This window comes from Geospiza fortis, unplaced genomic scaffold, assembly GCF_000277835.1.
Source record: "Geospiza fortis unplaced genomic scaffold, GeoFor_1.0 scaffold16, whole genome shotgun sequence".
Lineage (NCBI taxonomy): Eukaryota > Metazoa > Chordata > Aves > Passeriformes > Thraupidae > Geospiza > Geospiza fortis.
In genome coordinates, this window is record NW_005054302.1 from 13,733,282 (window position 1) to 13,749,527 (window position 16,246).

Here is a 16,246-nt window from a genome sequence, read left to right on the forward strand (position 1 = left end):
CTAATAAGTAGTTGTTATCCAGGCCTAATTGCCCTGAAGGTACAAGGATGCTGTCATCCAAAAGTAATAACAGAAGCTCTACACATCCTGCAGGAAGCATTTATCCTTGTCTAATTCTAATCTGACTGTTTGAAGCAATGTCAGCTCTTCCTGGCATTTCTGGTCTCTCTTAACCTATCTTTTGCACTACCTATTTCCAGGAAGAGACTAGAAAAGAACATAAAATGAGCACTAATGAAAATAAAATGAATAACTAAGTGTTGATTACTGTGTTGTTATTATATGCACACTTAAAGAGTGCTCTGTGACAAAAATACAGCCATCTCCTTGGCACAGAATTGCCACTTTGTTTTTCATTCCAGATGACTGCCGATAATAGCTGGGAAACTCGCTACCTACAGCAGCCTCACCCTGTTAAACGAGTGGCTCCAGAGCACTCCTCTTTTGCCATGTGCCTTGCAGGTGGTTGTTTCACTTACCCTCTGGCTGGTATTGTGCTATGATGGTTACCGTCTGCCCCGCTCCTTTGAGCGCAGCCGCAGCCTGCTCGTGGGTAGCACCGCGGAGATCAATGCCGTTCACCTGCACAGGGAACCGAGACAACAACGGCTATGAGCAGCTTGACATCAGACAGGGAGAGAGAAGGGGCGTTCTGAATATCCAATGGATGTAAAGGTCAGATGGATGCCCAGGTGCAGAAGCAAAATACAAAATCAAAAAGGCTGAGAGAAACTTCCTATGACCAGCAAAGAGGACACACACCAGTACCACTCATCCCATAGTTTGACTGTGCTTATCCATGCAGATTCTCTGACCACTATTTTTGGATGTTTCCTGCTCTACTGAGTTTACATTTCTGGTTATCTCTTCATCAAGCAATATCACTTAATATGTGTAGTTCAAAGATAAATCTTCAGTGATGCTTGAAGGTCACTGAAGAATACTGCAAGCAAAGAAGCTGCTCCTTCAGTCAAACTCTGCAGGCCCAGTCAGTAGCATCAGGAAACCCAGAGATACACAGAGCACGTCTAACAAAAGCTGCTGGCTGCAGAACTTTTAGAGCAAAAACCCCATCTACTGTTTTCTGTTCATGCAACCCCTCTGAATATTTCCTGGAAATATCCTGTGTCTTGCGAACGGCAGCAAGGGAGTTGCTATAAGGCACAGCTTCCTCAACTCTGGCTGTCCAACATCCACACATTTTTCCATATGGTTTCTTTTTCTCAACCATTTTTGGCTGCACAAGAAATAGAAGAGGAACAGAGTAGAACAAAGTAGGAAATCCATCCCTTAAACTCAGGGGCAGTTTCAGAACTCTCTGGATTTCTTTTTGTGATACATATTTTGTCAGCAGCATCCTAAAGAAGAGACAGAATTCACATACAGATTTATTAACTGATCCAGTAACTTGAATCCTGCTTTCCAGTGGGAGCATTACTGTCTAGCTGTACTGAAGTATGTGAGAATTCTTTTATTTACATATTTAGGTTTGCATTTATGTATTTGTTTATCTTATGTATTTATCTGCCTTTCCTCTAACTTCTAATAACTTCTCTAACTTCCTCTAACTTCTAACTTGATAATATTTTAATGAAGAACATGAAAATTTTGATATCTAACAACTCAGCAGGACAGAAATCCAATTCTGATTATTGAGGAAAAGAAAAAGAAAGGAAATAAAAGGCAGGGAGAGAGGAATGAGAATCATGCCATACGAAGCAAATATGCCAAAACACTAGACCCAAATCCTCAGCTAGAGCAAATATTTGTGTTTATGTTTACCAAGTATCATTGCAGGATGGCTAAGCACATATTAAAAAGAAAGGTTTTTAAAATTTAAACAACTTTTTAAGGATTACAAACATAAATTTGATTCCATAGAACTTTTTAAGTAACAGCTATTGTGTCTGTTATGAATATATTTATTTGGTTCGATAACATTTAGAAACTGGCCCATCTTAACTTGCTGTCTTTAATCAAATTTTAGAGATTATGCTGTTTTGAGAACACAATTATTATTTACTATGGACTCACAGAGTCACAGAATAGTTTGGGTTGGAAGGGAACTTCAAAACACCTCTGCAATGAACAGGGACATCTTCAACTAGACCGTGTGGCACAGAGTCCTGTCCATCCTGACCTTGAATGTTTCCAGGGATGGACCTCCCACCACCTCTCTGGGTAATCTGTGCCAGTGTCTCACCACTGGCATCATAAAAAATTTCTTCCTTAGTTGCATGACAAAATTTAGTCCTTACTAGTATGTAAACAACATTTAGATTATTACTATTAGAAAAACTAATTTGTGATAGCATTTATTTAAAGCCCAGGAGATACCACAGCTTCTGATCCAGAAGAATGCATGATGCTGTAGAACTGATGACTGTACACAGAAATTATGAGCATGGGGCAAATATAACATGATAAAAGTCATAATTTAATACAGGAGCCCTCAGCTGTCCCATCTCCCTGGGATGTTATAATGGCTGGTAGAAGCTTTCAAAAAAATGAGCCAAAGGTTCAAAAGCTTTCATTAAAGTTGTGCACTGAAACCTCTGGGAAACACTCACTGAAACTCAGTATAGCAATATATGACCCTAGAGAGCAATAATTAAGTGCATTCCAAAAGAACAAAAGGAGAGAAGCAGAACTTTCAGTGCCATAAAAATCTACCATATTTTAATCTGCAACAGTGAAAATACCTAAAGAGGAAGATGATGTCAACTAGGACTTTGCAACACCTGTTGAGAATACCAGCTTCCTGTAAGGAATAAAAATTAGGGTACTGCTGTAGAAAAAGAGGTGCTGTTACCTACCTTTCCTGAGTCCTGGTGTTATGACACTTGATGCTGCATTGCATTGAGCACAGATGTGCCAGCACTACAATTACTCAATAACTAAGCACAAAACTGAGTTTTGCGAAGAGTGAGCAGAATTCCTAAATTTAAGAACTGTGCCTATATCATGGCATAAAGGAAACATCAGCCTTGATTCTGTGTCTGAAGAAGACAACTCTGAAGCCAAGTAACCTTCCCTTTAAGAGAGAGCTTTGTTTTTATCTGTGTGCTTTTCCCTTTCAAAGTCCTTGATAGAGAGCCCCACAAAAGCACAGGATGATCTGAAGAAAACCTTAAAGGAACGATTCTGAATTCCTGAGTTGCTGAGCTGGGGAGATGGATATGGATTATGTCACCTGGTCAGCATTAGAAGGTCCCAAGGAAAAAAAAATAAAAAATTGCTCAGGCTTAAGCTGAAAGACTATGGGAGGACACAAGCCTTTCTTAAGCAATATAGGAAAACATTGTAGGGGTCTGTGAAGTTGTGTTAATAGTACAGAAGATTTAAACATCACTAAAAAATCCCAATAATCTCTCTATAGATAAAAGGAGAGAATGGATGAAAGAATAAGGAAATCACATGCTTATTCTCCTCCTCTGAGAGACAATAGTTCTATGTCTGTGTGAACTAATAAGGACAATCCTAATAACACATAAAGACTGTGAATATAGGACAGGACTTTCACTTAGGTTGTTATACAAATATTTTTCACTTCTCCACAGAAAAACAAGAAGCCAGCTGAAACTAACATTTCAGCTGAAATGGCAGCTGACTACTTTTTGCCCTTTGCACCCTTGATCTAAAAGAAATTATTGGCTAAGGTACAAACACAACACATTGCAGTGAATGAATCTTCCTGAAATTAATTTCACTTTTATGTTAGGATATAGCTGGGGATAGACACTTGAGGAAGACTTAGAGGCCTGAGTGGCTGAAATCAAAAGAGCAAGGAAAAGAAATGTCAGAGAGAAAATAACACATAAATTCTATCTTCTGCAATTTTTATCTAGATCATAATCAAGCTAAGCAAACCAGATTAAGCAATATTTAACAGGGAAATGACCTGACCACATTTAGGTTGCCAAAACAGTGATCTCCCTCTTGGAGACACACAGCTGCAGAAAAAAAAAATCAATATAAAAAATAACCATTGATAAATAGGGAGGGAGAGTTCTGTTTGCATGTTATTTTATTCACCAACAGTGACAGAATCTCACTGTAGGATAATAGGTATTACATTTAGAAATTTAATCTAGTCTGACTTTGTAAAGGAAAAGAAGAGTAGATGCTAACTTGATTTCTGGGTATCATTTCCCCCTATTTAAAAGCAAATATAATCAGCTCCCAAACCATTTAGTAGAAAGCCAGCATATTCATGTAGCAACATTAAATCTTTATGAAAGGCACCATTAGTTTATACATTTTAATCAAATTTTTACCATCAGACCAAAATGAAGAAGAATTTGGACAGAATAAAATAAATAATACCCTGTCTTGTCTCTTTCTCCAAAGCAATCTTAATTTAATGTCTCATAATAATTGTGTGCAGTAACATTTTTCCCTGATATGATTTCATTGCAAATTGTTAAATCTGATTGAAACTACTGCTATTAATTAATTTAACATAATTTATGTGAAGAATAATCAGTAAAAGAAAATTTTAAAAAATCAGAAAAAGGTGCAAATGTGCACAGGAAAGTTTAATAAATATCAAAGGTGTGGTTTTTTTTTTCTTCTATAATAAATGGGCTTGCTTCCTTTAGAATGTATTATACAATAAGCAAAGTAGCTGTTCTGAGCTTGACTGCACAGCCCTGATGTCCTGGCCCAGAATGAACTTGACTGCACAATTTCTGATGCCTAACTCGAAAATGAATTTGACATAATGGAAATAAGAAGAGCCTGCAGCTTCTACTGAAGTCTGTCTTTTCTGTGTTTCGAGCTGGCAAAAAGCAGTTCGAAAGCTTACAAACAAAGAGGAGTGCTGCAATAGAAGATTAGAGTTGAAAACTCTAGAGTCAAAACTAAATTGAAATGGAGAAAAAGATGCAACAATAGCTCACAGTAATTACTGCGCCTTTGCTTTTGACTGTAAAGCATGATCTTCTTCATTTAATACTGAATCATAATTGAAATGGAAGATCAGATTTACTTTTGGCACAGACTGAGCTCTGCTAAAATTGGAAGAGTTATATTCCCTCTAAAATATTTGAGTGGCCCATATTAATAGAAATTTGATCGTATTCTGAACAGACTTGTTGCAGTTTGGTTGGCTCCTAGAAACTGAACATGATTTTTATGTAGGTCATTCAAACAGAAGTTAGCAGAATAATCTGGTTCTGGTTTATTTTGCCATTTCTTTCTTTAGGCTACCTTATTTTGTGTTCACACTGTAGTTAAATGAATACTTGGAACCAAATACCTTGTTGGATTGGAAAAGAAAGAAAAAACATATAATTTTCCTGAGGAGGAAACATAAAGGGTTTATTTCCTCTACTTCGTCACTGACATAGTGCATGCTTTTATACACTAAATTAAAAGGTGAAGGAAAGGCATTCTTTTACCACAAAACAAACAATAGAGCAGAGTTTTCAAATTCTGTCTAAATTCTTCTATTTGTTGAAATCATAAAATAAGAGCTTTTGGTGCCTGAAAAAGCAAGCAGAAGTCTGAATAATGACAACTGCTTACAGCCAGAATTCACATTGTTTGCATTAAGAGAAGACACAAAAAACCCCTATTTTCTGCTTTAATTCTGCACATGATCAAGTATTGTCAAGCACATCATCAAGACATGAGAGGAAAGATGGGCCATGCTCTCCAGCAGTCCTGTTTAGTCACTGGGAATGTAAAACAATGAACATTGGAGAAAACCCATTAGGGATGATCTGCAGTGAACATGTCTGAGGAGAACCTTCCTCACAAGCAGGTGGAAAAACCACTCTACACAATGGCCCCCACACCTCTTGGAAACCGATAGAATCCACCAAAAAGCACAATTCTAAGAAACCAGGACATGCTGCCAAAGTACAGCCTTTCAGCAGCTTTTTGTAAGGCAAAGAAGGCTGCACATCCAGCCTGAGGCGAAGGCTCTGCTGGAAGAGCTGGGGAAGTAAAAGGGGTTCAGCACCATGGACACCCTGGGACATGGCTGGGGGGTGGCACCCAGCAGGGGAAAAGTTGCTATGGGACAGCCTGTGCCTTGTTACCGACAGGAAGGGAGAGGAAAGGGAGGAAAGGGAGGAAGGGGAGGAAGGGGAGGAAGTGGTGGAAGGAAGGAAGGAAGTGGCGGAAGGAAGGAAGGAAGGAAGGAAGGAAGTGGCGGAAGGAAGGAAGGAAGGAAGGAAAGGAAGTGGCGGAAGGAAGTGGCGGAAGGAAGGAAGGAAGGAAGGAAGGAAGGAAGGAAGGAAGGAAGGAAGGAAGGAAGGAAGGAAGGAAGGAAGGAAGGAAGGAAGGAAGGAAGGAAGGAAGGAAGGAAGGAAGGAAGGAAGGAAGGAAGGAAGGAAGGAAGGAAGGAAGGAAGGAAGGAAGGAAGGAAGGAAGGAAGGAAGGAAGGAAGGAAGGAAGGAAGGAAGGAAGGAAGGAAGGAAGGAAGGAAGGAAGGAAGGAAGGAAGGAAGGAAGGAAGGAAGGAAGGAAGGAAGGAAGGAAGGAAGGAAGGAAGGAAGGAAGGAAGGAAGGAAGGAAGGAAGGAAGGAAGGAAGGAAGGAAGGAAGGAAGGAAGGAAGGAAGGAAGGAAGGAAGGAAGGAAGGAAGGAAGGAAGTCTTCACTCTCCAGCTTCTGCTGTATTTTCAGGATAGATTTATTGCTTTTCTCCCAATTTCTCAATTCTGATCTGTTCTGAGCCTACACTTTCTATTGTTTAGTTAGAGCTGCACAGAGAAGCACAGTGGTTTTCTCATCCTGAACTCTGCTGAAAACACAGGATCATGTCCCATCTGCTCTTCTCCATGCCCAGCACCCTCCTTCTCTGTTTTTATGGGCCAGCAATTTCACTGACCTTTTCAGTTTTCCTTGTCTGGCTACCTTAGAATTACAATTTTTGCCTCTGGTAAGCTGGTCTTTATGCTCTGAGGAGCTGGGCATTCTAGAGGCAAATTCTTCTCTCTCTGGAAAACAAGAACCACTGTGGGGGTATGAGCTGTATCATGCCTTTTTCCGCCAGGAACTTTAATGAGGCAGCTAAGCCAAAAGAAAGGGATATCAAAACATATTTGGAGCAGAAAAAAAAAATGTTCTTGAAGAGGTGTCTTGCACACACTGCCTTTTACAGTAGGAACCATCAAGATTTATGACTCACCAGACCACATGAATCATTCCAAACAGCACCTGTTAAGCCTAGAACCATAGGCAAAGACTTATGCTTTAATCCAAACTGTACAGAAATTTCAGTACAAGAGCTGTTTCCCATGTGATTGTAGCTTTTATGAATGATGCCACATTTGCAGACTTTGAGACTGAAATAATTTCACTGAATGATATCTTAAGAGCCATTTCCCCTCAATTCATCAGAATTCCTCAAAACTAGTTTAATGAATAAAACTAGTTAAAGAAGTAAATGACACCTTGTGCAAAGGATGCATGGACTTACTGGAGCCTTAACCGACATGACAATTATTTTATTCCGATCACTAAATAGCTACCAGGTTGTTCAAGTACCCACCTGAACTGGAGGTGATTCAGCAACTGCAAGGTGATCAATGGAATTTTGTCATATTACTAAATGGTAACGTCAAGATGCACTTTTTGCATATTGAGTCAACTGGTATTACTTGTGAAAAATACCTGTTGGAGTACTATACTAGCTAATAACATAAGCCAGTGTCCATCAGCTGATTTAAAAATAAAGATAACTAACATTTTTCATCCATTTTATCCATGAAACATCCATCAAATACAATTGTTAGTAAGAGTATTCATTATTGTTAAAATGGAGAGCTCATAATTAGCTCTTAAATTCAAATCTAGTTGCTACTTTTTAATTTTTTCTCCTTCTGTGTGGTCGCTCAAAACCCCTTATGCTCCTGCCACCACCTAGTTTCATGGATCTCACTACAGTGTCATCTTTTCAAGCATTCCTTCTCCTTTGCAGTTCCTGCTCTCTTTCTACTCTGAACTGGTAAAATATCAAACTGTCCCTCCTCCCTCCTACAGCTTTTATTCACACACAACTGTTACTTCCATTCACTTTCCTGCCTTTCTGAAATATCCCTCTTTCTCTCTAATTCTGTTTTCAGCATTTGTATTTTCTTGTCTCCTGCTCTCATCCTTAGTCATTTAGACATGCCCCTTTTAGTAGCATTTATTCCATATACCTTGGTGCCCATATACATCTAAAAGGTGTTTTTTCCGTATTCAGTAACTGTTTCCTAAATTAACTCTCACATTTGCAAGCATAAGTGAATGGATATAACTAAGCCAGAGTTGTTCAGTTTTACTCATAATGCCACAGGGGTTTTGCTTCACATTTGAATTTCAAAGGATAGTATAAGCAGAAATAATGATTGAAACTCTCTTGCTTTTGAAATGAGGTAAAGGTTTCCATTTTAACAAGTTCCTTATACCTCAAAGATGATAAGAACTTAATTTCAGCTGAAGCCAACAAAAAATAGGTACTCAGGAACTGAAATAAAAAGGCAAAACAATTTTAGAGGCTGCCTAGAGACAGAAGCGACCCTGAGCACTGAGTTAGAGATTAATTCAAAAATTGAAATCCTTGCCTTGAGGTGTTTGATCAATCCTTGCTTGATAGGTGTTTTCACATTTCCACATCCAGAGAATGGCTCTGAGGCTGTGAGAGGTGAGATGGCCATTGGCTTGTGCCATGGCAAATCCATACTGAACTCAACCAAGCGACCATGAGGCAATGTATCAATGGCTGAAGGGTAGACTGTCTTTACTGGAATGATGTAAGTAAATGTTCAGTGCTCACATTTCATATTAAAACTCCCTGAATCACAACATCCATAATTTATTTGTGGTTCTACAGATGAAGATTATGACACAGACACTTTGAATAGACAAAGCTCCATACTCTCATATAAACCATGTTTTTTATAACCAGTGGAAAGGAAATAGCTCTTGTATTCTCTGAGTGATTTTCTTTTTGTTCCCATTTTGGTGGCTCGCTTGTTCAGATTCAGGGTATATCTAACTTGGTTTTTCAAAAAGATCTCAGAAAATTCCTCACACAAACTGTTGCAGATATCCCTTCAATACCCTATTTAATGGATGGACAATTTCTATTACTTTGCAGCTTGTGTCATATGATAATTTTTTTAATCACTCTGAAACTGGCTGAGCAGAATGATTCCTGGAGACTAGTTAGTTTGAGCACAAGGCAAAGGTCCAGCCTGGGGCAAAGCTCTGTATGAATAAAGCTCAGGGATTTTAGCCATTGTGTCCAGCCGTAGCAGCTTGGCTTTCACTTTTTCACTGCCAGCCTGGCAGTGCAGCAACACTGAGGGGTGAAAACGCATTACAAATCTTCAGTGTATCAGATGTGATATAATTCTGCTTGACAGTGTTACACCAAAATTTGCCAAGTTAGAATGTTAGAAGTGAATGTGCACTCCTCCTTAAACTATAAGGAGCTGAAGAGCAAGCAGTCTGGCATGGGACCATTTTTACTCACTGAGACAATAGTAAAATGAAGATTTTAGAGGCAACTGATGATTTAATCACAACAGAAATATAGAGCCTCTAGTCTAGGCCAATTTACTAGCTGTATATGACACAGAACTGACAGGTCTGATAGCTAACACCCTTGGGGGAAAAAAAGATATACCTTATTCAAGGGAATTGTTGGTATAATTTATTAGCTTCTGATCATGTGCTTGAAATGTGAGAGTTAAATTAAGAAGTTACTGCATCAAGACAATTCACTGTACATTACAGACTGCAGAAAGATGTGGGTGAGGAGTTGTGGTGATGAGACAGAAATCCAGCTGGAAGACAAATACCTAAATTAATGAGACGAAATTATGCAGCAGTGTATGCAGCATTCCTGAATATGCTGCTGGTAATTTTTTTCCCCTGGAATCTCTATTAAGGTTGTATTTTTGAGTAATCTATTTTATTTTGAAGTCCCAAAGTGGCAAGTCTATGAGCTTCTCTGGCAATACAACCACTTGCTCTGATTACAAAATAAATGCCTCATATTTTGAGGCTGGGTATGTCTAAGTTCCACTTCCAGCTGTCAGATTAAATATATTTACCAACAACACTGAAAAACAGTTTGCTACCAGCTCACCTCCCCAAGATTCACTATTTCCAGATGGAAGTGTTAACATGGACACGGTTCATACTACATTAAAATGAATTTTTACTATCAAGGGGGATGCTAGGGTTTTTCTTCCATGAGTTCTAAACTTCACAATCTCATGGAAAAAGAGACTTTGCTCCAGTGTTTGCACCCAGCTTCTCTTCACCAGGTTCCCAGTTGCCTTCTGTACCTTTAAATCTCTCTTCTTGTACAGGGAAGTTGCACGGGTGTCTCAGTTTTGTGAAATGTTTTTGGCTCATCATGATGACAGTGAGTACTGAACATATGTCTGCATGCATTGTGAGGGGTGAAACTGAGTTTATCTGGAAAAGGCAGAGCACTGTGCACCCAGATGATCCCATATAGACATAAACCCACATCCCCAAATCCCAGAATTCCCAGAGTTGTCAGCAATATCCAAACTTATATTAAACAGCTGTTTTGCCCTGGATCTTTCCATTAGATCTCACCCTGACAACATCTTTGCTTTTTTCTGCTTTTCTCTATGTTTTTGGGAGGCATATGACATGCTACTCTATGAAGATGTTGATAGGTAGATTACAGGGGCTGCAAGTTTGCAGTAAAATGACATTTATGACTTCTTTGTGACTAATGCTCTTTCAGGAGGAATATGATATTTGGGAATTTATTCTTGAAAAATTCATCAGGATTAGTACTCCTTCTTCTGCTGTTTTCTAAGTATCTGCAAATAGATTGACTGTTTCTCCCAGAAGTTTTCCGTGGAAATTGGGCAACATATACTCCCAAATATTCCTTCAGCCCATGAATAAAATTATGAATGGCCTGAGTTGAATGGTCCTGAAGTATATGAGAATCAACTTCATCTGTTTACAACATCTAACTCGTCTAAGCTCTAATTTAATTTTGCCTAAACCTAAGTCCACTTCAAAGACTTTTGTGTTTCTTCATAACTGCCCTAATTGGATAATTGTGGATCCATCTCTCTTTAAAGACAGAACAACAAAAAGTCACTAAAGGTTTGAACTCTCACTTTTAAACAATCTTTTTTCAACTCTTTGGGAAATTAATTTCTTGCTTTGTTTTCTATTTTTATCAAACATAACATTTTCTTGATGCCTTTTCTAATTTTTGAAAGTACAGCTCATTTTGCCCTTCTGAATTTCCCCCTGGATTTTACCTAACATTTATAAATTTTTAAGACTTGAGCTGTTATTACCACAGTGACTAATTCAACTTTCACTTTTTCAATGTTGATTATTTGAGTTCCACAACTGCGACTGCACAGCAAACTAGTTTTGAAGTTCATGTTACTTCCTCATTCCCTTTCAGCACAAAATCATAAAAATTGCCTCTACTCTATATGATTACTCAAGGGCAAGTTGTCTTTCTCCTTAGAAATATTTAGTGGATTAATCTGTGTCATTCTCCCATTTTTTGGCTATTCTTCCTTATTAGTGAGAACAAAACCTAGAATTATCTGACTTATACTTATTTTTCTATATTCTCCACCAAAATCAGATTAATGAATGTTTGGTTAGTTTGGATGGGATTTATTTCAGTAAAGGGAAGTTATGCTAAATTCTCTATAATATGTGAAAAGAAATAGAAATTTTTACAGCAAAATGGTCATGTGACCCAGGTAAGATGTGTGCTTTAGGGCAAGGGAAGTTATGGCTACACCTTTCAGTTAGCTACAGAGGGGGCCTGAAGGATTATATACTCTGTGCTTCCCAACATGAGCAAAGCCTGAATTCAGATTAAACCACTGAATATTTCTAGGGAGCTTAATCTACTTGTCCTTCTAGCTGGTGTGATCCCATTAACATATGCCAATGCCTGTGCTCTCAGCTCCTTTCCTCTCTAGAGGTTTTCTTTTTACACATCTGTCACATATATCACCTACAATCAAGTATGGATCCTTTGGATATACTTAGCAACACATTCTTGCTTGATTTTCAAACAAATTCTACTTTAAAAGAGTCCAGTCAGGTGCACTGATTTACCCATTTAAATCACTGCTCTGATTTTATACATATTGATTTTATATGTAAATCAATGCTCTGATTATACACCAAGCAGCGCTCTATGCATTACTACAAAGCAGGTTTGCACAGTTAACATTCTGACTAAGGAGGATTAGTGTTAAAAACATTACAGAAGTCTATAGACAATCACAGAAAAAGGCCCAGAAACTGACAGGCTGTTCTATGCCTGAGGACAGTCCTGCACCACTCACACCACCACGGGGAAGAAAGCATCCTAAGGATATGGTCAGTGCCTCTGCAAACAATTCCTGTAGGGCAAAGGGAATATCTGTTACAGTCCTGACACTATTACACAAAAGGGACAAACTGGTGATCCAAGAAGAAAAGATACCAGGCTCTTTAGAGATGTTTCAAACATTTTCTGAGACAGCTGTGTTTTGGAAAAAAGAAAATCTGAGAAGGAAAACCAAATGGTATTTGCCATTTATCATAGTTTTGTAACTAGGTAACAAAATGCACTATTTGCCCTGAGCGGTTTTTCTGCTTTTACCAGGAACAAAATAACCATTTTAAATTAGAAAGCTGAAAGTTTCTCCGTAGCAAAGGAAGGGAAGTCAGTCTGAAGGTCAAATATAACCACAGCAAATATAGACCATAAATATTTGCTGTAAGTAAGCACAGAGTTCTTACATTCTATCCTGCCCTATATGGACATTTTTGGAGTAGAAATTGGAGAAGGCTCTGTTTTTTCAAATTCATATTGTATTTTTGGCTACAGGTGTGAGGGAGAAGGTGGGTAGGAGTTGAGTGGGAGGAACCAAGTACAAAGAAATGTTTAAACTGTTCATAAAGAATAGAAAATGTTTCACCAAAAAACAACAGCAGGATGATGCACAGACACAAGACAAAATCTGATTAAGATAAGATCCCTCTGCAAGGAAGAACCTTGTATAAAGCATCAGAGACAATACTGAAGTGAGATGCTCAAATACTGGTGTTGCAAACTAGGTTTACACAGCGCCATGTACCAGTGACAGAAAACTCCACAGAGTATCTGCACCAGCCCCTTCCCAACCTGTAGTTGTTTAATTCTCAGAAAGCAGCATGGGGAAAAAATAGTGTCTTTCCCCATACAGGTGTACATCCTGGTACTACACCAGATCAACAGGAAAATCACACAGAATGCTTTGGTTAGCTTCATTCACCTGATATAGGTTAGATGAGAGGGGAAATGGAACTATTAAGAGAGTACTTTGCAATGCAGCCTGTTCTTTTTCTACTCTTTCCTGCTGCTGTTGAGCAATCACCCTTCAGAAAAGTTGTTTTGTTCCCTTAAAGTAACCTCTGGATGCATTGCCTGGGAGCAGTCATCTTGCTCCAGAGCAAGAAGTCTACTTTTCCCCTTGATTCTACTTTCAGGCTCCAAGTCACGCTGCATCCAGCCATTGTGAATATAAAGCATTTCTAGAGGAGAATGAAATAATACTGATACTGTCTTTATGGTTCACGACTTTATGTTACTTTTATTTGTGACTAAGGAAACATGATAGCTGAAAAAGCAAACATATATCAAAAGGGCAAACTGACACGAAATGTGAGATGCAGTTTAAGACACCTAAATATAGATATGAATGCATGTGGTTTTTAAGTTTAGAAGTCAATACAGGTACTATAGCTTAGGGAGGAATTCAGCCTGCTCTATACAGCTCACAGTTGGCCACCTGAAAGTCCTCTCACTTCCCTTGACATTAGTGGCAACCAGACACTCAGCAAACATGAAGATGTCTATTTGTAAGTACCTTAATCTGAGGTTTAACCTTGCACAAAGACAGAAAATTCAGTAACTTCCGAAGTTAATATTTAAATGCAAACACTTGCTGTTAACTCCTTATGCCTATTAATTCACCGTAATTCTCCCATTTGTACACAACTTGATGCAGCCTTACAGAAAATGATGAAACTGTTTGAAAAGAAATGTCATCATAGGAATTCAAGGAGCAATATGCAGTAACTATTTCTGTGAAACTGTAAATCTGAATTTTGCTGCTGAACTTGCAGGTGTAAGCTAATTCTCTCTGTTTTAGGTCCTGTATCTATTGAAAGAGCTGCCCACTTGGCACTGAAAATGCTTTGAAGCATTCAGGCTAGAACACCTAAAAGAAAGACTTATGTTTTATCAAGATTTTAATTTGAGATTGTAATGCAAAAAAAAAAAAGTGGCAATTTTTCTTTGAAAAGGAGTGTATTGCTTCTCCTGCCTCCCCAGGACTTTCCCCTAGAAATTGCAATGTATTCACTATGTACATATTTCCAAAAATTATAAGACTGCTTTCTTTTTCTTTTTTTTTTTCTGTCAGGGTGTATGCACAATGGGTGGCGATTTTATGATGTGGCTTATGGAAAAAAATTGTTCTAATGCAGGTGGTTTTGACTAACCAGCACTGGTTTCCCATTGCTGTTTTAATATCCCTTAGCATTAGGAGTGGAGCTTAAAACTTCAAGAACGGCATCAAGGAACATTACATTTTATTTTTATTGAAGACTGCATTCTCCTAACAGATGGAGAACTTGGGGTTAGAACTGAGTTCAAGCAGCATCTAAACCTGGCCCAGACTTCTAAAATGATTTTAAACAAATCATTTAACACACTGGCACCTCATTTCTGTTGCTCTACAATGGAAATGATTTTTCCATCGATATTCTGAACTGTTTCCTTTGGCCTATAAGTATCTGAGATGAAAATTAATCTGAGTGTGCACATGTAGTAAATCAAGCATTAATGTGTATTAGAATTCAAAAAGCTACTTGATAATAGTTACAATATACTTATTTTAAGGAAAATACTACAGGGGAGGATATATTCTAGTACAATGATGAACTTACATTGGTGATGTGTGTGTTACTTCATTTTAAAGACATTCAGAAATGAGAAAAAAAAATTAGTTGGGTGGTGACTCTAAGGAGTATAATGAATTATAGCCAGAAGAAACCAGAATTTGAAGAAAACACTCTAAGGGAGGAACCCCAGTCTTCTCACAAGCATAACACAAAAATTCATTTTTGGGCTATTTGAAATGTTTTACTGTCCAACACAGAAGATTTTCCATGATTCTTCAATTGACCTTCAAGGTTCAGATAGGATTAATTTGTTTTCTCTGCACAGGAGCATTGGGAATATCAACCTCTTTATGAGATATTTTTCAAGCATTTCCAATTAACTGGAAACAGAAAAAACCTGTTATCTCCTTTTTTCCTGAAGTTTCAGCCAAAGGCAGACCGCTGTCATTACTGATCCTGGGCCGCCACCTGGTGGCTTTTGGGAAAAATAAATTCAAATTTCACTGGTCCATGGGGCCAAGGCTGCGGCATCATCCTTCCCAGCGCTCCCGGAGGGCTGTAGGGTCGCATCCCTCCCTCTCACATCCCGACAGTCAGACGGAAGGAGCGGCAGAGATTATGGGATTTGTCCAAGCCTTGTCGGCTGACTCTGGGATGATGTACACACCCCCAGTGTGTCTCTCCAAGGCAATGCCTATAAAGGAAAAGCCTTGCTGGGTCTCACTAGTGGATTTGCAGTCTATTTTAGGTAGTTTGATAGGTACATTCCCAAAGGTGAGAATACACAGCTCTCAACCAATCAACATTGCCATATTCACAGCACAGGCATGAATTTGGAGAGAGCCCATGATCCTCACTGTCCACCTGGGAGACTGAGGCTTAGGAAAATGAAGCACCCTGCCTATGGTCACACAGAAGGACACCAGCTAAATCGATTAAATTGAATGAATTGAATCATAGAACCGTCTGGGTTGGAAATGGTCACCTTTAAAGGTCACCAAGTCCAACTCCCCTGCAACGAACAGGGACACAGTAAAAGAATTAGAATTCTGAAAGATAATAAATATTAGAGGGATTGGCCAAAAAGCAGGTCACACCACGTTGTAAGGGCAGTAAAATATCCTAACAGAAGAACTCTTGTAGCTTCATTGTAATTCTGTAATACCAATCTTATAAGAAATTAAATTCAGATCTCTAAATCACTTACTGTGCTTCTGTCTGTAAGAAATTTAATCAAGCTTCATCTGATTAGAAATAGCAGCTTTGAGGGGACTATTTGTTCATGCTAATCAAATTTGATATGTTTGGAAAAACAAATGGGAAAAGCATTTCTGTAGGG

At 38.5% G+C, this 16,246-nt stretch overlaps 1 protein-coding gene across 3 annotated transcripts in view; it reads right to left on the bottom strand.

Annotated features, from left to right (window-relative positions):
• The window catches only part of DLG2 (discs large MAGUK scaffold protein 2), a 911,187-nt gene that overhangs the window by 195,682 nt on the left and 699,259 nt on the right, over nt 1–16,246 (bottom strand). For all 3 annotated transcript variants that reach the window (XM_031066024.1, XM_031066022.1, XM_031066023.1), the window contains one exon: nt 480–582. In XM_031066024.1, the coding sequence (XP_030921884.1) occupies nt 480–582 (103 nt within the window). The remainder of the gene's footprint in view (nt 1–479; nt 583–16,246) is intronic.